Here is a 24,010-nt window from a genome sequence, read left to right as displayed (position 1 = left end):
GACCTTTAGCTTTAAACAAGAAAGAAGTATTATTTTTACAAAAACAATACTGAATAAATAAATTTGAAACCCTTTGCTACTGATTTTATTCTCTTCTTGGCCATATATCCTGAGTTTTTTATGGACCAGTGCTTTCTTCCTGCTTTCTTTAAGGATTTGAAACAAGCAGTTGTACAGTAATTAATTTCCAATTGGGAAACTGAGAGTTTATGAAATTGAATGGGGAGATGATTTTGATCCAGGGAACCCACTGAGTGTATAAAGCACACTTAGATAAAATTGACTCTTTTGTCTTTATTTACTGGGGTAATTCAAGCCAAGGCAGAATGGATCTGTTGAAGATGAATTATGCTAATAATGTTCTGTTGATCTAATCTCAAGATGATTCTATTAGTTTTAATAGTTCTTGAGCACTCAGGATGCTTTAGATGCAATACCAGTTGCAGATAAGCAACAGGCAATAACTTCACGTTCAACAATCTTACTTGATGAAAGAATAAAACCATTTGAGACTCTCTTTTGTGTATTCGTGTGTGGTCATCTTTTCTATTTTTGCCTTAATACCAGGGCAGAGCAGAGCATTTGATCACATCTAGGGAGCCAAGCTTTCCCTCCACAGCCCATCTCTGTTAAGAGGATGCTTCTAGGAGGATCTGAAATGCATCTATTTATTCTTCCTACAAGTCTTTATTAAGCACCTATATCATGGTGTTCCATATTCTAGGCAATGGGTTAGACTAAGGAACCAGATCTGTTTCTGATCTAAAAGGCTCCTGAAGAAAACTGTCTATGAACAGTCACTGAAATGTTAGGAGTGAGATCTGAAGAGAACATTCCATGGACATTAGTCCCACTGTGTGAGGGTCAACACAATCTGATGGAAATGTGGGAAGGAGGATTAGAAAATACTTCAAAGAATGGAGGGAAGAAAAGGCAAGCATGGCAGAGCGTGAGCAATCTGAAAAGGCAGAGTGATGGGAGAGAGTGGGGCTCTCTTAGGATTCTAGAGGCAATTTTTATATGTCCTTCTAGCGGGAAATGGGTGAGTGATATGAGAGTTATTGATGGAATGTAAAGCCAGAACAATAAACAGGGATCAGACTCTAGACGTGAATTTGGAATTTCTATAACACCCCTCCCCCCACCAATGAAGTAGATGTAACCACATGTTCCAGGCTTCTCTATGCTAGGAATAAAAAGTAGGGTCACCAAAGCAGAAGTTTGCGTTTGATCATTCTGGAGTGGCATAACTCCCTTGAAATCCCTGTTTCATGTAGCCCCAAGACTGACTCTTCTTGGTCTCTGTGTCCACCATTTTGTTCCTCTCTCCGTATTCCTCTTCTCTTCCTGGCTGGGGCCATAGCAGTAACCACACCCCTGTACTTGTAAAATCTCAGTTCTAAGGATGAAATTCTTAGTTTGCTGAAGTTGATGCTGCTGCCTCTGATGTCTGCCCAGGGAGCTACTGCTGCTGCTCTCAATGGGTTAGCTCCTTTAAGTCTGCACAGGCTCTTTTATTTCTTGCCTTGTCCCAAGGTTTCATCACCTCTTTTCTCTGGTCTGTTGTCATTGGCTAAACCTATAGATTTCTGTCCCCTCTCTCCTTGAGATGAGTCCCTTCTCAAGCAATTCCCTGAACTCCCTGGTAAGCAGATCCACTGGAAGCTTGCCTTCTGGAATTAGTCAAATATGCCTGAATCGTTGGGAGAGCACAGTTCTGATGCATGCTGGTAACTCTGGGAAAGTCACGGGTAAAGGAACGGGAAGAGAAAACAAGAGCAAGAAAAAACAGGCCGAAACACGACTCTAAGAGAGAAAGTAGGCAGCTCGTGTGGAGCTTCCAAATGAAGAGCAGATAGCACCGTTTGTATATTCTCCTTGCTCATGCTGCTTTTCATCTGATATCCGCTCTTATTTTTATATTCTGTATTATTTGTATCTTATGAGCCACCTTAGAACGTTGTCTGAAACATGGCAGAATATAAATAAATGAATGAATAGAGAAGGTAATTTGCAGTTACACTAATTAGCATTCCGAAGACAGGAGTGATGTGGGTAAAAGCAGAGGCAAAAACACTTTTTGACAAACACGACTATGGCCAGAACTTGAAATAGTTAGGAAGACTTCAAATTAAAATTTAACTCCCAAATGATGCTTCAGCCTTGACCTACTCTGCTGGCGGCTGAGTATTTTGGCAGAATTTCTCATAACCAAACCAAATCAAACAAAAACCAGGCATAAAGAGGCAAGCCTCAGGGCACTGACTCCTGGGGTCAGGAACCAAATGCGCTTCAGGAGGTGAACCGTGGGGTTAAGGGCATCGCTGGTTACAATGGTTTCCGATGCAGCGGATATCGAGATGTTAAGCAGTTACCCTGGACGGGACTTTCTCTCACTTGCTGTCCATCAAACCCAGGATTATCCCTCTGGTTACTCAGGTCCTCCCCTCCTCTGCTAAGCTAAACTTGCCCTCCTCAGCAAGCTCTGATTCTTTCCCCTGGGATCCCCACCCCCTGTTCCCCGCGACGTGCCCACGCTGCCCAGGCAAGCACTAGCACTCCCCGCGCTCCTTTTCTGTCGATCCCCTGTCCTCGGCTTCTGCCTCCTCCTCTCCTCTTCCTGGACGCCAGTCACTGCGCTCCCCACTGAATCCGACCTTGGGGACCAAATCGGGGGCGGGGGGCGGCAGGTGGATGGACCGGAAGGGCGGGTCGCGGATGGAGTCGGCGGGACTCAGCCCCGGACCGCCGGGCCTGAAAGGGAGAGGGAGACTCTGCGGCCCCTCCCGGCGGGCGGGCCGCGGGGCGGTCCCAGGCCGCTTGCTCGCGCCGCCGCTCCGCGTGCGCCCTCCGCGCTCCAGTCGGCGGGAGCCCAGGTGCCAGTGGGCTGGACGCGCCTGAGGATGTGCCGCTGGCCGCTGCTCCTGCTGTGGGGGCTGCTCCCCCGCGCCGCGGCGGGGGGCTCGGGCTGGCCCTTCCCGCACCGCACGCTGCTGGACTCCGAGGGCAAGTACTGGCTGAGCTGGGGCCAGCGGGGCGGCCGGCTTGCCTTCCGCCTCGAGGTGCGGACCGCCGGCTACGTGGGCTTCGGCTTCTCGTCCACCGGGGCCATGGCCGCGGCCGACATCGTCGTGGGCGGGGTGGCCCGCGGGCGGCCCTACCTCCAGGTAAGCGCGTATATACCCTCCTGCAGCCGCCCCGCCGAGCCCCCGGCCGGTCGGGATTGCGGGCAGGCAGGCGCGGTTGGGGGGCGCCCCGGGCCACCCGGCTTTCTCTCCGGCGGAGGCTGGCCGCCGTCGCCCCCGTCGCCCCGCAGCCTCAGCCCGGCTTCCGCCACCCTTTGCGATCCGCTCTTGCACCCCGGAGTCCAAGGCCCCTGGGGCTGGACTCCCCAACTCCGCCGCCCAGCCCCCGGAAAGCTGAACACGGTAAACCTAGGCAGCTTTCCGTCTCTGAACACTTTCCTGCCCCTAGCGCCCCACTTAGTACATGCCCCAAGTGCACACCTGCCACGCACCATCAGTCATCCCTGATGGTTAAGGAGAGATCTTTGGGCTTTGGGGATCTACGGGACGGCTCTCAGGGTTGAAGGGACTGGAGAGTTTTGGCATTTGCTGTGTAGCTGTCTAGAATCGTGGATCTCAGAAGGCTTTTCTGTAGCTTCCCATCTCTGGGGCTGGGTCAGCTACCTCATGCCAGCAATGAATGAAAGGTCCCCAAGAATCCTTAGGAACTTGCTGTTGGGAACTGTTTAGGAAGCTGCGAAGCCTACAAAACCTGGTCTTCAGGCAAAACCCCATATTAAGTGATAAAACGTTTCACTTACTTTCAGTTCAGTTCAGTCACTCAGTCGTGTCCGACTCTTTGCGACCCCATCGACTGCAGTATGCCAGGCTTCCCTGACCATCACCAACTCCTGGAGCTTAGTCAAACTCCTGTCCATCGAGTCGGTGATGCCACTTACTTTATTTAATAGCTAACAAAATTAAATTGACAGCTACCGTTTTGCTTTGAAAGAGCCAGAGTAGAGACATTGCCCGTTCACAGATATTTTAATGAATAGGAAAAAAAATTTTAAAAAAGAATTGAAATGATCGGAATGATTAGATGCTTAGGTTTTTGGACATTTTTGTCTGTTTGATTTTGACCAACATTTGAACACTTCTCCACTATGATATAACATTGTAGTGTTATAGTGTTGCTTATCAAATTTCATCCAAAAATACTGCCCTTTGCTAAAAGTGTCTTAATCCATATGAAAGCTAGTTCTTCTGGCTATGTATTAGGCTTTGATGATATTAAAATTGAGGTATCTGATAGATTCCAAAGAGCGTTTCTCAGTAATTTTATTTCTGACATCTAAGTTTGATTGCCACGATGTTCTGCCATTAATTTTTAATGCTAATTCTGGCAATGAGCTGTTAACTGTGGCTAGAAGTTTTAAAAATGGCAGCAATAAAAACTTTAAAACCCTTCCGTTGTCTATTTTTTCATAAATTAGTCCTTTCCTCCCCCAAATAAGCACAACTCCAATAAAGTTTTATGTGAATTACACCGTCGAAGTCATTGATGTATAAATTTAACCCTCCTGCAGCATCTCAGACATTAAATTTGTAAACCAAGAATTTGACTCCAAACACAGGCCTCACTAGCTGAGTAATTCAGCTCTCTTCTGATATGAGGTAGTACCTTATTTAAACAGTGCCTTATTTAAACATCTATTGAGCTGAGCCGCATATTTTTGCTTGTTTGTCAATTTTTTTTTTTTTTAGGATGGGCAGAATCAAATGCCCCTTAACTATCCTTAAAAGTTTTGTTGAAGGGAGCATGGAAAGTCTTACTTTAGTGTGATATCAGAAAACATGTATACTTTAAAGATAACTTGATATTGTTTTTCTCAAAGAGTAGCATTTCTAGAAAGCCCATCAAGTTTGATATCAAATGAAAGACTAAGAGCAGAATTCTATTTCAACATGCTATAAGGGGCACACCACAAACATAGTTTGTTAAACTACAGTATTTCCACACTGCGGGTAGCTCTTTGTAAGGCCCTCTAGATGGGTTTTGAAACATAGAACTTTTCTTAATTTCTAAACACATAATACTGTTCAGTAAGCCTTGGATATGGACCTTTTCCCAATATATTTAATGAGCAAGAAATAGAACTTTTCCTTCTATTTTTATTCCTAAGGAAATGGAATTTTTATTTTCATATATAAAGGATTGTCATTTTCTCAGTTGACTGACATCCTTTCTACTCCATTTTCTTAAGCATTGGTAAAGAATTTGCATGCCAGTGAAGGAAATGCAAGAGACTGGTTCGATCCCTGGGTCAGAAAGATCCCCTGGAGTAGGAAGTGGCAAGCCACTCCAGTATTGTTCCCTAGAAAATCTCATGGACAGAAGAGCCTGGGGCTTCAGTCTGTGGGGTCGCAAAGTGTTGGACACAACTGAACACACACACAGCACAGCACAGCTCACTCATTTTAAGACATATAATATACAATAAAAATTATGCATAGCAGTTAAGTAGAAAGAAAATTTATTTAGAACCTTTTTAATAAAATGAAAGACCCCAGACACTAAAAATAAAAAGAAATGTATCAATTCCAGCTAGATCATCCAGGTTGGGAGATTCCATTTTCCAACACTTGAAATTGTATCTTCTCCCAAAACCTACTAATTTGAGATTCTTTGTACAGTGATTGGCATCTTCAGCAACTCTACCAATGTTTAAGTTCTTAAACATTGTATATGTGATTCCATTAGGAAACTTTGATTTTCATGTAATTTTACTTTCAGCGAGAACAAACTTTGCATGAAACAATACAACAAAAAGCATTGGTTCTGGGGCAATGGCATTAAACTGTATGATGACTGATGACAACCTAAGCTGATGTCCAAGTCACCTTCCCTTGTGGCTACTTTCTATGTATATTATTTCATTCTTTCTTATTTACTTAGAAAACTTGACCTTTAGATATTTTATTTTATTATTATTTGGACTTTTATTTTTTTCTGATGATATTAAGACTCTTCTTTTCAATGGAATTTTAACTTGTGGATAACTATGTAAGACTAACTCCCAACTAGCCTGGCAGAGAATTGCTGGTGGAAAAGACGTCATAAACCCAAATCCATACAGAGGTCAGGAAGCAAATGTAAAAGAGTGACAAGACTCCAGTGGAAACAGCAGTATTGTAATGCAGAAGAGTAGAGAGGATGGAAGAAACCCGTTTTCACATGTGAATTACTGTTATGTGGGAATGCAAATCAAGTATTGCCAGATCTTCTGTTTGTTTGTTTTTTGAGAGAAGACAGATGTGTGTGTGTGTGTGTATGTGTGTGTGTGTGTGTGTATGTGTGTGTGTGTAAGTAAAATCTGATTAGTAAATAGCAGCCACAATTCGTTTGTATAACACACCCTGTTTTGCATATATACACACACAATTTCAGTTGAGATATATCCCATGGACAGCTTGATCTGGGACCAAGAGGGAAAAAGCTAAAGTGAATAAAGAATCAACCCAAATTATGAAAACTGGTGAAAGGCTGAGAGGCAGGTTCCAGTTCTCTTCAGGCCCCATTTCTGTGTTAGGAAATATTCAGTGTCAGAGGGGACCTTGCCCCTCTTTTGGTTATCTATCACTGTGTAATAAACTACCCCCAAACATGGTGGTTTGTTTTTCTCCAAAGCTACTATTTGAGCAGGGCTTGGTGGTGACAGGTCTTTTTTGCTTCACTTGGTGTCCACTCCAAGGTGAGTCACTGAGTCATCTGGAGGCTCTCTCACTGGTTTTTCTGACTGGTGACTGAGGCTGGCTGTTGGCTGGACCTCCCCGGGTACGTGGTGGGAATGTGGACTCTCCATGCAGCTGCCCAGCTTCCTCCCAATAGTGGCTGAGTCCCAACAGTGAACATCTCAAGAGGCCCAAGTAGAAACTGTACGGCCCTTTATCATTTAGCCTTGGAGTCCTGGACTATGTCTTTTGCTGTGGTCGGAGTCCCTCTGGATTCAAGAGAAAATGTAGATACCACCTCAATATCCCATGGTGAGGAGGTCACATGGGAGGGGAAGATATTAGTGTGGCCATCTTTGCGAAATCCATGCAACCACACTCATTCTCACCAACCTGTCAATCCCCCTTCAACCACCGCTTCTGAGTACCTATTACCATGTATCCACTCTTTCTACACTGCTGAGATGGGGAGGCAAGCGTTTACTTATTCACCTCTCTTTTACTCCCTCGTGCTTACACACACACCCCACTCACAAGCAGTTAGTGAGTAGTTAGTCTTCCTAGTGCACACTCTTTCCACCCTCCCTCTGCCCCCCCAAAAAAGAGTTCTAAACCTCAGCAACCCCAGAGTTTTCAGTGGTTACTGCTGCTGCTGCTGCTAAGTCGCTTTAGTCATGTCTGACTCTGTGCGACCCCACAGACGGCAGCCCACCAAGCTCCGCTGTCCCTGGGATTCTCCAGGCAAGAACACCCGAGTGGGTTGCCATTTCAGGGGTTGCCAGTCGCTAATTCAGGGCTGGATGCAATGAGACTACCTCCAGGGGGCAGTGCGACATTTGCTTGTAGATGGAAGTATCAGATTTTGATTCCGTTGCCTCAGAGCAGTATACTGGCTTGGACACTCTTAAAACTACACTCAGAGATGAGGTATTATGGAAATTGGCCCTGCCCGTTTTGTAATCTTCCAACCCTGGAGCAGATGTTTCTTTAAAGGGTGTATAACCGGGTACCATCAAAATGGGAAAGAAGAGAGAAAAGTGGTTGTAGAGTAAAGCCTGTCTCCATGTAACCTATCAGATAAGTTGTTCACTTAGGGACACAGTACTCCTGGGATGGTACTGAGGTTGGCTTCCAGACACTGTGTTTCACAGAGTTGCCAGGGGTGGGAAGCAGTCTTTCCTTTCGCCTTGGCTTTGGAAAGCCTCACTATTCAGTCTCAGTGAATTAACTCAATGCTTACGTCCCTTATGGATTCGTGTCCTCTCCTTGTACTTTGCCCCTTTCTGACACAGAGCAATTCCACCCCCATCCAAGCCACTTAGCAACTGTTGAGTCGCCATTTGGGGTAAGTAATCAGGGTTGATGAATGCCTAGTTTGTGCGAGTTGGAGAAGAGGGCAGCATTGTCAGATGTGCCTGTTGAAATCTGCACAAAAATGAATTCAGTCTTCCTTTCGGGGTGTAAATTGCTGGGGAATGGAGGCAGAAACGGATGTCATCATTTGTTACAACCTCACTGGTTGGCTGTTGCCACCACCGAAACTTTGCTGTGATGAGGAGTCTCTTCAGCAGCGGGGTGATCGCTGCCCGGCTGCTTGCTGAGGAAGTGCTGGGAAACAGTGAGCATTCTTTGTGGTTAATGATGTGCTTCTTTTAAGTGCACCGCAGCCAACGGCAACAAAGAAATGTTTGGAAAGCAAATTGAAAAGCTGTAAGGGGAAGACGAAGAGAGTGTACAACCCCGACACAGATCAGCTGGGGCTTTGTTAAGAGGTATTTATAAATCTTCAGGTTATGCCCTGCCCCCTGCTCCCTCTGCCAATTTCCAGATGACAAGGGACCTCTCCAAGCTTCATGTTTGGTGTATTAGTAGTGAGTCCACGTGCACCAGTAAGCGGGAACCAAGAATCACCAGGATGCTCTTCAGCTGCGTGGTCTCCCTGATGCAGCAAATGATTTCAAGAAGCCAGCCCGAGGAGAGGGACTAAGAGCCAGGAGAACAATGCACCTGAATTGACCGGCAAAGTTCAAGGCTTCAGGCGATCGACGGCCTATTTCTGGATTCTTGGAAAGAAAGCCAAGAGTCCATTCTCTTCAAAGAAAGTGAATGGTGGTTTATTGATTCATCGTTTGTAATAGAGCACTGTTAAAATAGAGTTGCTGGCCAAAAGAATGATTTCATTATATATCATCTTGTTTCTGGAAATGTTTGATCTGTATGTAAAACAAACAACTCTGCCTAAGGATGCCTCATAATGTGGCTTATTGTAACTTTTAAAAGATAATTAGTACAGAACTTTTAAACAGAGAATTATTTCTCTAGAAAACCTCTTCTCCACTTCTGTCTTATTTTAACTTGTTAAATTCTGGAGTAGACCAAAAATAAAGAAAAGCATATTGATATTTTGGGCACTTGTTGCTCTTCAGAGCTCAGAGTTCAGTTGATCTGCCTTAAATTTCCTAACTCTCCCGCCTGAATTTTACAGTTAAGAAACTGGGCCTTAGGTACCTATTAAGTGACCTGTTGGAAGCCGTATAGATCAGTGGTCTGGATTCATTTCCTCTTGGTCCTGGTTTGGTATTCTTTCTTCTGCAAGCAGCTGGTAGTTTATATAAAAACATTCTAATTTTCTTCCTCAATAGTGAAAGAACGTGTTAATAAAAAGCAGTTTTAAAAAGATTGGTAAAATAAAATCATAGTATTTCTCTTACTATTTTTGCTGTACAAATGCCATAGATATATATTTCTATAATGTGATTTTTCATTCATGGAGTTCTTAATATATGCCATACATTATCGTCCTTCAAGTGTGTTATCTCATGTAATTCTCACAATAGCCCTATGAGGTGAATATCTTATTTCTCCCATTTTGTAGACGTATAAATTTGAGGCTCCAGGCCATACAGCATGGGGATCATTTGTGAGTTTCACATGACTGTTTTAGTAAACTCACTGATAATGTTGGAATGTTCATTCATTCATTCAACCAATATCGATTAAAGGTTTATTGAACAGTTCTAGATCCTGGGGACATAGCATTGATTGAGAGGAAATCAGTGGTCTCATGGAGCTCCCATTTTGATGGGGGTAAACAAATAAGCAGGAAAAATATCAAAAAGTGATAAGTGTGTGCAGAGGTTTGAAACAGGGTGATGTGATAAGGGGCAGTGCTGTGGCTATTTCAGATTGGGAGGCTTACAATTAAAACACGAAGGAAAACAAGTGTCCGAAGTTTTAAATGTTGTCTTTCGAGATTAACCATAGCATTTACCATTCAAAGTATTATATACTATGAGGAAGATTATCTGGCATGGGCTTCAAAGGGCTCGGTAGACATTGACTATAGGAGTCTGCCTGCATGGAAGAAATATAATTAAAGTGTCTGAACCACCTGAGCTCTCTTTTCTGTTTCTGTAGCCTTGTTACACACGTTTAGTAAGCTCAACTAGAGTCTTTCAGGCTTTGATCTAGAGATTTGGTGATTTTATAGGAGTTTCTTTCTTAATACTAGGTGTGAATGTTTTTCTCTTATACTCTGTGTTCCTTCTCATCTTCAATAACATGAGAGAGTTAAAGGACTTTGAGAAGCTAGATCAACAAAACTACATGAGTCTGGGGAAGATTTCCATCTTTCAGGCAATTTGTAAACTAAAATTTGAGAACCTCAGTTTCTTAGATACAACTAAATTGCTACTATTTTTTTCTCTCCCCTAAAAGCTTCATGCCCAGAAGCCCATTCATATAGGAAAACTCATGGTAGATGAAACCATGTAGAAACAAGGCCTCCTGGTATTTTGGACCTCCAGATCCCTTCAGACAGGGCCAAGATGGCAATGACAAATTGCACTCCAGTGGTGAGCAGGCAGTGCTAATAGAGGACTGAGAACTGGGAAGATACTTCCCACGTCAGAAATTCCCAAATTTGCACATTGGAATCACCTGCACATCTTTAAAAAATTTTAGCATCCAGGCATCTTTCCTCCCTCCTTTACACCATTAAATCACAGCCTCTAGTAGCTTACACAGGGCTTAATGTATTTTAAAGTTTTTTAATTGATTCTGTTCAGTCACGTTCAGGAACTACTGACCTTGTGTGGTCAGGCTCTTTGATCAGAATCAGGTAACTCCCATGTCCGCCTACAGAAGCTTGGAAGATTCCAGACTCTGGGCATGGAGATGCATAGTAGGGTTCCCAACAAAGCAATTCAGAGTGACTGATGTTTGAAGCAAGGGTTAGCATGTGCTTGGATAGAGATTATTTTGTAAAGGAGAAAAGTCAAGTGGGTTTTTCTAGAATTGAAACACTTCTGAGATGTTTAACAAATGTGTTGATAATTTAAAGTATTTTCTCAAAGTCACATGCTCAAATGAGAATAGCAATGGAAGAACTGTGGGTGGCGGTGTATTTTGAAATACTCTGAGCCAGAAATCTCCCTCCTCCTCGTACCTCCCTTCCATTCCCACACACCTTTTGTCAGTTGGTACTAGCTGCTATATTTCTAAGCAACAGAAATATCTGCCCACACAAAGCCTAAAATTGGTAAGTTATATGTGGTCACAGGGCATCAAATGAATATTAATAAATGAAAGTCTCAGGTTAGTCTCAGCCTGCATGTAAGCCAAGAGATGTGTTCTGCTCTCAAATCTTTTATTAGAATGAACAGTAACAAAATGACTCCCTTTGTATTTGGAAAAATTCTGAAGTGTATTTCTAGTTAGTGTAAAGTGTAAATAGATACTCTTTCCCTTCCCACTTTCATTTTCCAAGATTACTAATAAGCAGTGAAATGCCCTAAAGCTATAGTTGCAGCAGGGAGAAGGAGGAAAAGGAGTTTGCATAGTAGATAATTAGTGTTTCATTAGGGCGTGGATGGAACATCTACAAGCTGATGAGTGTCTCATTTCCTGAGGGAACAGGAAAGAGTCCCTTTGCCTGGTGGGTCCTCAAGGAATACCTGCTGAATAACTGCTGAGCAGTTAAGAGCAGGAAGTCCTGCTATGAGTCCCAACATTGCTTGCTACTTATTTCTTGTGTGGCCCTAGGCCAACTCTTTAACCTTGCTCAAGTGACAGTTCCCTTTATGAAGAAGGAAATTATATCTACCCATGGCATTTTTGAGAGGACCCAATGAACTAGTCACTTAAAGCTCTTAGTAGAGTATGTGGTACATTGAAAGTACTCAGTCAATACAAGGTATTGTTAGAATGAGTCAATCACTTAGTGAAATATCAGAATTGTCAGATGATTGCATGTATGTTCAGTCACTCAGTCGTGTCTGATTCGTTGCAACACCATGGACTGTAGCCCACTGGACTCCTTTGTCCGTGGGATTTCTCAGGCAAGAATACTGGAGTGGGTTGCCATTTCCTGCTCTAGGGGATCTTCCCAACCCAGGGATCGAACCTATGTCTCCTGCATTGATACTGCTGCTAAGTCACTTCAGTCGTCTTCGACTCTGTGCGACCCCATAGACAGCAGCCCACCAGGCTCCCCCGTCCCTGGGATTGTCCAGGCAAGAACACTGGAGTGGGTTGCCATTTCCTTCTCCAATGCATGAAAGTGAAAAGTGAAAGGGAAGTCGCTCAGTCTTATCTGACTCTTAGCGACCCCATGGACGGCAGCCTACTAGGCTCCTTCGTTCACAGAATTTTCCAGGCACGAGTACTGGAGTGGGGTGCCATTGCATTCTCCACCTGCATTGATATGTGAATTCTTTACTGCTGTGCCACCTGGGAAGCCCTTATCAGATGATTACATGGAGACAAATGTCCCAGATTTTCAACTTGGAGAAAAAATATTTACTAAGGGAAGAGTTCGGGGAGGTTGAGAGTCGTTTGTGAAAACTCAAGGACAAACTTTAAGGACAAACTTTAAGCAACAGATTTGTGAATGCTTTGCCTGAAGCAATTGGTTTGTGACTAGAGGTCAACATGCTTTCAATAAACACAAATTATACTGACAAGACTGCATTTTCTTTGGCATTTGATTTGCTGGACTTGTAGTTCGGCTAATAAATGAATGTTGTGTCTGAATGATACTAAGGTAATTGGCAGGTTTCATATGATGTCACTGTAGAAGATGGACTAATAAAGTTAAATTAGTTATTGTAAATATTTAAACATCCATACCCAAATCATGTTGATAACAGATTGCCTATATTAGGCTAAAGAATAAGGACTCCAAAAATAGTGATATATTAAAATAAATAAAGAAAACTAAAAATTAAAAATTCAGTGAGAATACAAATAAACACTATTTAATGTTTAATTCTGTATGTACAAAGTGTATAAAATTGGTCTTAATTGGAATTCATATTAGGTCTAAGTAGTCATTCATCCTAAACTCAAAAGATATGCCTGTTGAATACATGAATGCAATGCTGCTGCTAAGTCACTTCAGTCGTGTCAACTCTGTGTGATCCCATAGACGGCAGCCCACCAGGCTCCCCTGTCCCTGGTATTCTCCAGGCAAGAACACTAGAGTGGGCTGTCATTTCCTTCTCCAATGCATGAAAGTGAAAAATGAAAGTGAAGCTGCTCAGTCATGCCGACTCTTAGTGACCCCATGGACTGCAGCCTACTGGGCTCCTCCATCTATGGGACTTTTCAGGCAAGAGTACTGGAGTGGGGTGCCATTACCTTCTCCGCATGAATGCAATATTAGCCTTTAAATACTACATTGACATCAAGGGAAGTAATATTGACATTGTACTCTATTCTAGGCTAATCATTCCAGAAGATAGCTTCTAGAATAACTTTTTAAAAGATGTATGAGTGACCTCGATTGTTCTAAAGGAGAATTACAAAGATAATTGAAATCTCTGGAAATTGGGCTACTGAGGCAATAGGAAGCATCTGGCAATATTTGGAGAAAGAACAGCTGGAAAAGACATAATCTTTGTCTTGAAATAGTGGACAGCCTTCCTCAAGAAAGATGGATTAGATGTTACCTATTAGGCGCCAGAGGAAGAAAAAAGACCCAATTAGTATACTTTAAAGATAGAAGCTTTCAGGTTAGTATAAGAAATACATTTCTACCATCAGAGTTATTAAAATGAGTTGCAGTATTTCCCTGGCTGTGCAATGGTTAAAACTCCACACTTCCAATGCAGGGAGCATGGGTTCAATTCCTGGTAGGGGAACTAAGATCCCTCATGGAGCAGCATGGTGTGGCAAAAAAATAAACTAAAATAAAATTGAATGAGTTGCCTTGTGAGGTTTTAAATGCATGAGCTTTGTCATTGGAGATATTGAACATTGTGATCCTCTCCTAAAAACATTTTTTAAAGAAACCTTCCTTTGGTGGGAACTATGATTAGGTATCATATCTTTTTGCCTTTTCATACTGTTCATGGGGTTGATGAAGAATTGATACTTTTGAACTATGTGCTGGAGAAGATTCTTGAGATTCCCTTGGACAACAAGAAGATCAAACTAGTCAATCCTAAAGGAAATCAACCCTGAAAATTCATTGGAAGGACTGATGCTGAAGCTGAAACTCTAATACTTTGGCCACTTGATTCATTGGAAAAGACCCTGATGCTGGGAAAGATTGAAGGCAAAAGAAGAGGGCAGTAGAGGATGAGATGGTTAGATAGCATCACCAACTCAGTGGACATGAATTTGAGCAAACTCAGGGAGATGGTGAAGGACAGGGAAGCCTGGCATGCTCCAGTCAATGGGGTCCCAGAGTCGGACATGACTTAGCGACTGAACAACAACACAGCATGGATTAGGTATACTTCAGGCTGTTTTCCAACTTGAGTGTGATGCTGGAAATAACTTTACTCCACAATCATACTTTTAGATTATTTAAGAAATTACTAGAAGAGAAAACATTATCAACTATGTGTGTTTTTTTGCCACTTTATTTTTTTAATTGAAGGGTAATTATTTACAGAATTTTGTGGTTTTCTGTCACACATTAACAAGAATCAGACATAGGTACACCCATGTCCCCTCCCTCCTGAACCTCTCTCCCACCCCCTCCCCATCCCATCCTTCTAGACTGTCACAGAGTCCTTGTTTGAATTCCCTGAGTCATACAGCAAATTCCCATTGGCTATCTATTTTACATATGGTAATATAAATTTGCATGTTACTCTCTCTACACATCTCACCCACTTCTCTCCCACTCTGTGTCCATAGGTCTGTTCTCTATGTCTGTTTCTTTGCTGCCCTGAAAATAAATTCATCAGTACCATCTTTCTAGATTCCATATATATGCATCAGTATATGATATATACATTTCTCTTTCTGACCTACTTCACTTTGTATAATAGACTCTAGGTTCGTCCACCTCATTAGAACTGACTCAAATGTGTTCCTTTTCATGGCTGAGTAGTATTTCATTATATATGTACCATAGCTTCTTTATCCATTCATCTGTTGATGGATATCTAGGTTGCTTCCATCTTCTAACTATTGTAAATAGTGCTGCAACAAACATTGGGGTACATGTGTCTTTTTCAGTTTTGGTCTCCTCAAGGTATATGCCTAGGAGTGGGATTGCTGGGTCATATGGTGGTTTTATTCCTTGTTTTTTTAAGGAATCTCCATACCTTCTTGCATAGTGGCTGTATCAATTTACATTCCCACCAGCAATGCAAGAGGTTTCCCTTTTCTCCACACTCTCTCCAGCATTTATTGTTTGTAGACTTTTTAATGATGGCCATTCTGACTGGTGTGAGGTGGTATCCCACTGTAGTTTTGATTTGCATTTCTCTAATAATGAGCAATGTTGAGCATCTTTTTATGTGTGAAAATATGGAACGCTTCATGAATTTGCATGTCATCCTTGTGCAGGGGCCATGCTAATCTTCTCTGGATCATCCCAATTTCAGTATATGTGCTGCTGAAGTGAGCACATCTATGTTGTTTTTTAATCTGCCTTAAGAAGTTCTGTTTCTGTGGATAGGTGTGCAGCGGATCTTTACAATTATTGTGAGAGTATTTAATTTCTTTCCCTACTATATATTTCAGTATATTTGAATTATATTTGAATATATTTTAATCCTATATAGTGAATATATATTTGTTCTGAAACCTAAAAAATGAAGAAAAAGAAGAAAGAGAATGTTTTGTGACTTGTAAATACTCAAAAGAATTTGGAGGGCTTTAGAGGCCTTTGTATTCTAGGCTAACAATAGAGTCAGTAAATTTCTGAAACTTGATTGATGCATTATTTTGATCTAAGAACAGTCTATATACACTCTGCCTCTAGACTTTCTCACCTGGGTGTCTAGATAGCATCTCAAACCTGCTTCTTCCCTGGCCTTTCCCATCTCAGTAAATGACACCTCCTGGTAGCTTCTGTCAAAAATTAGGGGTCATCCTTTTTTCTTCTCCTTCCTTCATCCCACGTTTAAAACCTGTCTTCAGGTCTATTGGTGCTTCCTCCAAACTAAATCTAAAACCTGCCTACCTCCTCCCTTCAGTTTTATCACCGTCACTCAAGCTTGAACCTGTGGGACCACTGCTTGATTCCTGTCTTCTGACCACGGCTCATCTTTCTTCTCTTCATTTTTACACGGCAACCTCAGTAACACACACACATACTCTCACACACACACACACATATGCACACACAGGCACATATATACATATTTTCACATCAATCAAAATATGGCACTTGCTGATAAAGGCTCAGATGTCTGTATAAGCTTAGTATTAAATTTGAGCTCCCTATATTGATTTGTAAAGCATTGTAACCTTTGGGGCATCAGCTGATCCCTGCTGACCTCATTTTTCTGTTTTGGGCACTAGAGTTCAGTCATACTGGCGATTATTTGCTTCACCAAACTAGATAAACCTTGCCCTGCCTCTTCCCCTTCTAGGTCCTTTCCAACAGCTGCTATCTCTTCCCAGACCTACTTCCTCCACATTTGTCATTGGCTGGCTCCTAAATGTAGTTTATTTCTCAAAATAAGTCTCATTGTCAACTTTTCTGATGCCTCAACTCCAGGCTTTCCAATCCACATCTAGAATCTCTGTTTTACTTTTCTATAAGCACTTATTGTCAAAATATTTTTGGTTATATTATTATTTAAGCTCAAAAATTGTTTATCCTGCAACGACACTATCAGTTTGATGATGACAGGCACTTTGTCTTGTAGTCTATACTGTACAGGCACGTGTTTTCAGCCCTACCGCAGGGACTGAGGAATAGCAACCATGCCATAAAATATGTGTTGGAAAAAAGGAGAAGAAGGAAGGAAGGGAGGGAGGAGGAAAGACAGGAAAGAAGGAGCCTTCTTTTCAAAATTTATTTATTGCATCAGCTAGTCATTGGGGAAGGAAATGACAACCCACTCCAGTATTCTTGTCTAGAAAATCCCATGGACAGAGGAGCCTGGTCAGCTACAGTCCAGGGGGCTGCAAAGAGTCTGACACAACTGTACAAGTTGACAAATTGGTCATAGAGAGTTAAGAGAAGCCATCTAAAATTTGTTTTAAAGTTAATATGATGAAATAGGTTGAAAGTAAAAATATGTCAATGGTAAAATCTGAAATTCTTTTTTTCGTTGAAGTCTATTCTTAGAGATCAAGTCAAAGTTTTAATTTTACACTTTATCTGATAATTCTATAATGATAGCAAAGTATTAAATTTCTCTCCATGAAAACTAAAATGAGATGATTGGCTGTGGGAGAAAAATCAGGATGTGTATTTGCAGAAGGTAGCACTTAAAGAACAACCAAATTGCTCAGGTGGCCCCTCCCTGGAAAGCAAGCTTACTGGGCTCCTGTTTTGATATTCTGGCAGTTACTTAACAGATCACTTCTTAGAACTAGAGAATCTCAGTTTTATCTGAAGTGGTTCCTAGAAGGCAGTCCCCTTCTGTTTTGACATTCCTCTCAAATTTCCAAGATTAGCAAAGAAATAACTTATTAAAATCAGCTTATACTGAAATCTCAAGATTATATTTATATAGTTTGTTTATAGGGTTTTATGGTTTTTTAGGATCAAAGATTCCCTTGAACACAAAATATCTATTGTACTATCAGTATTATTAAAGCACCATAACAGTTATTATAGAAATGGATATTACAAACAGAAATATTTGAAGTAACAAGGCTTTTGTGATTTAGAAAAAGAAGAAAAACTACAAGCACCTGTTGAAGAAAATGATGACAGATGGTCACATTTTTCTCAAGGTTCCCCGTGCAGCTGTGCTTACATTCAGTTCCCCAGGCCGAACTGGGGTTTATTCGTATCTTTTATTACACCCGTAAGAATTTTCACTTCATCCTGTTTAACACAGCCACAGTCAAATCTCTTTGCTGTTAAAGAGATTTTATTCAAGAGAGAAAGACTGACAATGAGTGAGGACCAATTTCACATCTGTGTAATCATGTTTTTAAATAAGAGTTTGTAGCCATCCTGTGGCTTGTCAAGGCTAGCGTTTTGGGTATGTTATCTTAGTTTGGAGGTGGCAGTCATTACTCTGGCTGTCATGCAAAATGATAATGCCAACTTCTGCTGATGTTGGCTTAACTTTACTATTGCCACATAGCATTTTGAAATCTCAGTAATATGCTTCATTTATTTCAGAGCATAACCTGTGCATAAGGAAAAATATCCCATGAGAATATGTTTCAGGAGTAATATTTTATGATACAATTGCAGATTTATTTTATTGCCAAAGTCTAATTATCAAAGCAGATTTTCAAGAGTAAAGCTAATATTTTATGTTTAAAAAGTATAAACAAGGTTAATATATGATTCATATAATAATCTTTGATAAAAACAAAAAATAAAGCCTCAATGATAATTCATATTGAGACATCTTTATGCAGATATTTGAGTTCAAATATGATTGAAATCCACATAAAATTATTTATCCAGGAAAATATTACTTTCACATTTCACTTTACAGAACATTAGAAATGAATAAGTAGAAAGAAGAATGACTTTTGCATAACAGCTTTTATATATTACATAATTAAAACATCTACATATTTTTATTCTTAAACGCTTACAAAATCTGTATTGAATCACGATTCTCTGAATCGTCCTCAACCCTCCTACCCTCATAAAGTCAATTTTTAGTGATTAACCAGAGCCTACTTTTATTTATCAGTATTTTATATTTATAACATAAATATATTTAATACATATATCATGCAATGACTTTTACAATGGCTGTGGTTTTTATAATCAGACCGTGATAATCAGAGTGCACTGTGATCATTATTCCTGCTTTTACCTTAAAAGTCCTGCAATATCAAGCACTATAGCAAGATGGCTAAGGAATGGCCTTCACCGTGGATGTACAGTGAAGCTACACCTGGCCCTATTTGCTAAATGGGATTAGGAGTGAGAGGGAGGAGAGCCATTTGTTTCTAATCCTAAAAGTGAAAATCAAATAGTAAAAATGATCTGGAAAATTTCCTTAAATATCCCGTAAGTACTATACTATCTGATTTTGTGAAGATAAATTTCTAGGTTACTGCTGCTGCTGCTGCTAAGTCACTTCAGTTGTGTCTGACCCTGTGTGACCCCATAGACGGCAGCCCACCAGGCTCCCCCATCTCTGGGATTCTCCAGGCAAGAACACTGGAGTGGGTTGCCATTTCCTTCTCCAATGCATGAAAGTGAAAAGCGAAAGTGAGGTCACTCAGTCGTATCCAACTCTTAGCAACCCCATGCAGTGCAGCCCACCAGGCTCCTCTGTCCATGGGATTTTCCAGGCAAGAGTACTGGAGTGGGCTGCCATTGCCTTCTCCGCTAGGTCATGATATCAGTATTCAAATTCTTATTTGAATGTTATTCTATGTTTTACTGTCATTCTCCATTTTTTCCCCTAGAAGATGATGGTAACAAAGTAAGTATTCTATTTAATTACCCACCTCAAAACATTTATCCCTTTGTCAAACTGTCAGGAAACCTTTGAACTCACTAAATTTTTTTTCTCTGGTTTAGCCAATTCGAAGCATCCATTCTCAGGATTGTTCTCTTAGTGACTCGCTTTCTTTTCCTCCTTCCTTCTCTCTTTTTTCATCTCTCTCTTCTCTTCTTCCTCCCAGCTAGAATAATTAAAGGATAAGAAATTTGAGACCCAGAGGTTTTTTTTTTTTTTGCCCTTTTGTCTCCTCTTGACTCATTTAATTGTGCCTTTAAGGTTTGCCAGTATGCCATTCTTTTATTGTATAATATTGACATCATTGAGCCTGTGTTTAATTATAGTTCATATATTTTCTTAATACAGCCTGAAGGAAGAAGGTAGGCACTACTAGGGAATATTTTGCTCCTACTAAGTCAAATTATTCCTATACCACAAAGATATGAATATTGGAGGTTCACCAGTTCTTTTAGCTTCAAAATTACCCCCTCATTTAGATTTATCAAAAGGAAAGGCAGGATGTTACTTTCAAAATTGCGCATAATGTATTTAATGACTCCCCAATATGCAAGTCACTCCATTAGGCACTGAGGACATAAATTAACATTAGAAAATATTCTAAAATAGGGTTTCTCTTTTTCAAATCTTTTTTTAAAAAATTTCTTTAAAATAGGTAGGGAATACCCCCTAGTGTAAAAGGATTTCAGTGAACTGTTGCATGCATAAACTCTTTTTCTAAATGTCGATGTCAGTTTCACAAGATTCATGTCTGTTTAAGGGCTAAAAGGTCATAACAGCCTTCCCAGATGTGTCTGCATCACAGATCATGCAGACCCAAACTCATTCTAGCATCTGGTTAAATACATTCCACACCAGGTCTTAAACATATGTAAATATAGTTAACAAGTGGGAAAATAATCTATCGCTTCCCTCTTTTTGTTTCATTCACAATGTGAACAACTTTTTTAAAGGTGTAAATTTATAACTGGATTAGCAAGATTAGGTGTCTATTTCTAGGCAATTACCACAGGTTAGAGATACCAAGGGAATATTTCATGCAAAGATGGGGACAATAAAGGACAGAAACAGTATAGACCTAACAGAAGCAGAAGATATCCAGAAGAGGTGGCAAGAATACACAGAATTATACAAAAGAGATTCTAATGACACAGATAACCATGATGGTGTGATCACTCTCCTAGAGCCAGACATTCTGGAATGTGAACTCAAGTGAGCCTTAGGAAGCATCACTACAAAAAAATCTAGTGGAAGTGATAGGATTTCAGCTGAGCTATTTCAAATCCTAAAAGATGATGCTGTCAAAGTGCTATACTCAATATCCCAGCAAATTTGGAAAACTCAACAGTTGCCACAGTATTAAAAAAGGTCAGTTTTCATTCTAATCCCAAAGAAAGGCAATGCCAAAAAATGTTCAAACTACTGCACAATTGCACTCATTTCACATTCTAGCAAAGTAATGCTCAAAATCCTTCAGGCTAAGTTTCAATAGTATGTGAACTGAGAACTTCCAGATGTTCAAGCTGGATTTTGAAAAGACAAAAGAACCAGAGATCAAATTGCCAACATCCACTGTATCATAGGAAGAGCAAGAGAATTCCAGAAAAATATCTAGTGCTTCATTGACTAAGATAAAGGCTTTGATTGTGTGGATCACAACAAACTGGAAAATTCTTCAAGAGATGGGAATACTAGACTACCTTACCTGCCTCCCGAGAAACCTGTATGCAGGCCAAGAAGCAACAGTTAGAACCAGACATGGAACTATGAGCTGGTTCCAAATTGGGAAAGGAGTACATCAAGGCTGTATATTGTCACCCTGCTCATTTAACTTACATGCGGAGTACATCATGCAAAATGGCAGGCTGGATGAAGCACAAGCTGGAATCAAGATTGCCAGGAGAAATTTCAATAACCTCATATATGCAGATGACACCACCCTTACGGCAGAAAGCAAAAAGGAACTAAAGAGCCTCAATGAGAGTGGAAGAGAAGAATGAAAAACTGTTTTAAACTCAACATTCAAAAAACAAAGACCATGGCATCTGATCCCATCACTTCATGGCAAATAGATGGGAACACAATGGAAACAGTGATAGATTTTATTTTCTTGGGCTCCAAAATCACTGCAGATGGTGACTGCAGCCATGAAATTAAAAGACACCTGCTCCTTGAAAGAAAAGCTATGACAAACCTAGACAGCATATTAAGCAGAGATGTTACTTTGCCAACAAAGGTCCATATAGGCAAAGCTATGGTTTTTCCACTGGTCATGTATGGATGTGAGAGTTGGACCATAAAGAAGGCTGACTGCTGAAGAACTGATGCTTTTGAACTGTGGTGTTGGAGAAGACTCTTGAGAGTCCCTCGGACTGCAAGATCAAACCAGTCAATCCTAAAGGAAATTAGTCCTGAATATTCACTGGAAGGACCGATGCTGAAACTGAAGCTCCAATACTTTGGCCACCTAATGCGAAGAGCCTACTCGTTAGAAAAGACCCTGATACTGGGAAAGATTGAAGACAGGAGGAGAAGGGGACAACAGAGGATGAGATGGTTGGATGGCATCACCAACTCAATGGACAGAGTTTTAGCAGGCTCCAGGAATTGGTGAAGGACAGGGAAGTCTGGCATCCTGCAGTCCATGGGCTTGCAAAGAGTCAGACATGACTGAGTAACTGAACAACAGCAAGCACAGTGGTTGAGAAGATAATGCTCTGCCTAGAATATATTGCATGCTACATAGGAACGGGAACAGAGGAAAAAGAATTTGGAGAGGGAATGATCACTTCCAGTTGGAATGATCAGAGAAAACTTTGTAGAAGAATCATGAGTCTTGGAGAAAGGAAGCTTTTCAGTGCAGTCGTTTCAATGGGTGTAGGTAGTGGTGGATATGTCAGTGGGGTGAAGACAGTAGGGGAGACAGGAAGAATATGAACAAAAGCAAAAGTCTGGGCAAAGGCAGAAAATTGTGTGTGTGTGCTCAGTCGCTCCGTCTTGCCCGACTCTTTGTGACCCTATGGACGGTAGCTTGCCAGGTTCCTCTATCCATGGGATTTTCCAGGAAGATGCTAGAGTGGGTTGCCATTTCCTACTCCAGGTAATCTTCCTGACCCAGGGATCTAATCCAAGACTCTTGCATTGGCAGGCAGACTCTTCACCACTGAGCCACCAAGATTTGGATGGAATAATAAATAGATAATAGAGATTATGTGGTGAGATTAATGATAGACACCCTGGAAAAGCAGGCTAAACTTTAGACAATTTGAATCTAAATTATAGAACTTAGTACTCTATACTGTTGAGTAAAATGTAATGGCATGTTGAGAGTGATTTTCAAGGAAGAGCTTGACAAAAATATGGAGTGATAGAATCTGAACTTAGAAATTGAATGGAGCAGAGGTAAAGGTGGATTATTTTTGAAAATGAGGAATTGATAGGACCGGGGATTATCTGTGGAGTTGTGAGTAATGAAGAAGTTAATAATACTGATTTTTGAATTTGGGTGGCTGGGAGAATGATAGTATAAGTAAATAAAAATCCTTATAGATAAAAGGTGAATACAATTTTAATCTTACATTTGAAATGAAAGTAAAGAATTCCGAGTAGTGGTATCCAATGGACTTTTGGACATATGGAACTAAATAAGGGTGATGATTAGAAATTCTTGGAGAAGATGAGATTCCCAAAGGATGAAATATGAAAACAGAGTAGTGTAATGTCAAGGACAGAACTTCAATGACTTAGTTCAGGAATGGGAATAATAGAGACAAACTGTCAGAGGTGGACAATCAATGATGGACCCTCCTGAAAGTGAGGAGGTGGACATCCTTGCCTTATCCCAGGACTTTCTTTTTTCCATACTTAGGGAAGAATTCAGTCTTTCATCATTAAGTGTGATGTTATTCTTAAGTTTGTATGCATGTGTGTTAAGTCAATTCAGTGTTGTCTGACTCTTTGCGACCTTGTGAACTGTAGCCCTTGGGGCTCCACTGTCCATGAGATTCTTCAGGACGGAGTACTGAATTGGGTTGCCCTGCTCTCCTCGAGGGGATCTTTCTGACCCAGGGATGGAACCCACCTCTCTCATGTCTCCTGCTGGTAGGCGGGTTCTTTATCCCTAGCGCGACCTGGGATGCCCTGAGGTTTTGTAGACTCCTACCTCGTAGCTCAGCTGGTAAAGAATCCGCCTGCAATGCAGGAGACCCCGGTTCGATTCGTGCATCAGGAAGATCTGCCAGAGAAGGGATAGGCTACCCACACCAGTATTCTTGGGCTTCCCTGGTGACTCAGCTGGTAAAGAATCCACCTGCAAGATGGGAGACCTGGGTTCGATCCCTGGGTTGTGATGATTCCCTGAAGAAGGGAAGGGCCACCCACTCCAGAATCTGGCCTGGAGAATTCCATGGA

General features: G+C 41.2%; 1 protein-coding gene across 1 annotated transcript in view; it reads left to right on the top strand.

Moving 5' to 3' along the window:
• The window catches only part of MOXD1 (monooxygenase DBH like 1), a 97,536-nt gene continuing 76,330 nt past the window's right edge, over positions 2,805–24,010 (top strand). Inside the window, exon 1 of the mRNA XM_018053226.1 lies at positions 2,805–3,167. Coding sequence (XP_017908715.1) covers positions 2,904–3,167 — 264 coding nt within the window. The 5' untranslated portion in view covers positions 2,805–2,903. The remainder of the gene's footprint in view (positions 3,168–24,010) is intronic.

This window comes from Capra hircus, chromosome 9 (assembly GCF_001704415.2).
Source record: "Capra hircus breed San Clemente chromosome 9, ASM170441v1, whole genome shotgun sequence".
Classification (NCBI taxonomy): domain Eukaryota; kingdom Metazoa; phylum Chordata; class Mammalia; order Artiodactyla; family Bovidae; genus Capra; species Capra hircus.
Note: the sequence above shows the minus strand (reverse complement) of the source record. Positions and strands in the feature narration are given on the sequence as shown.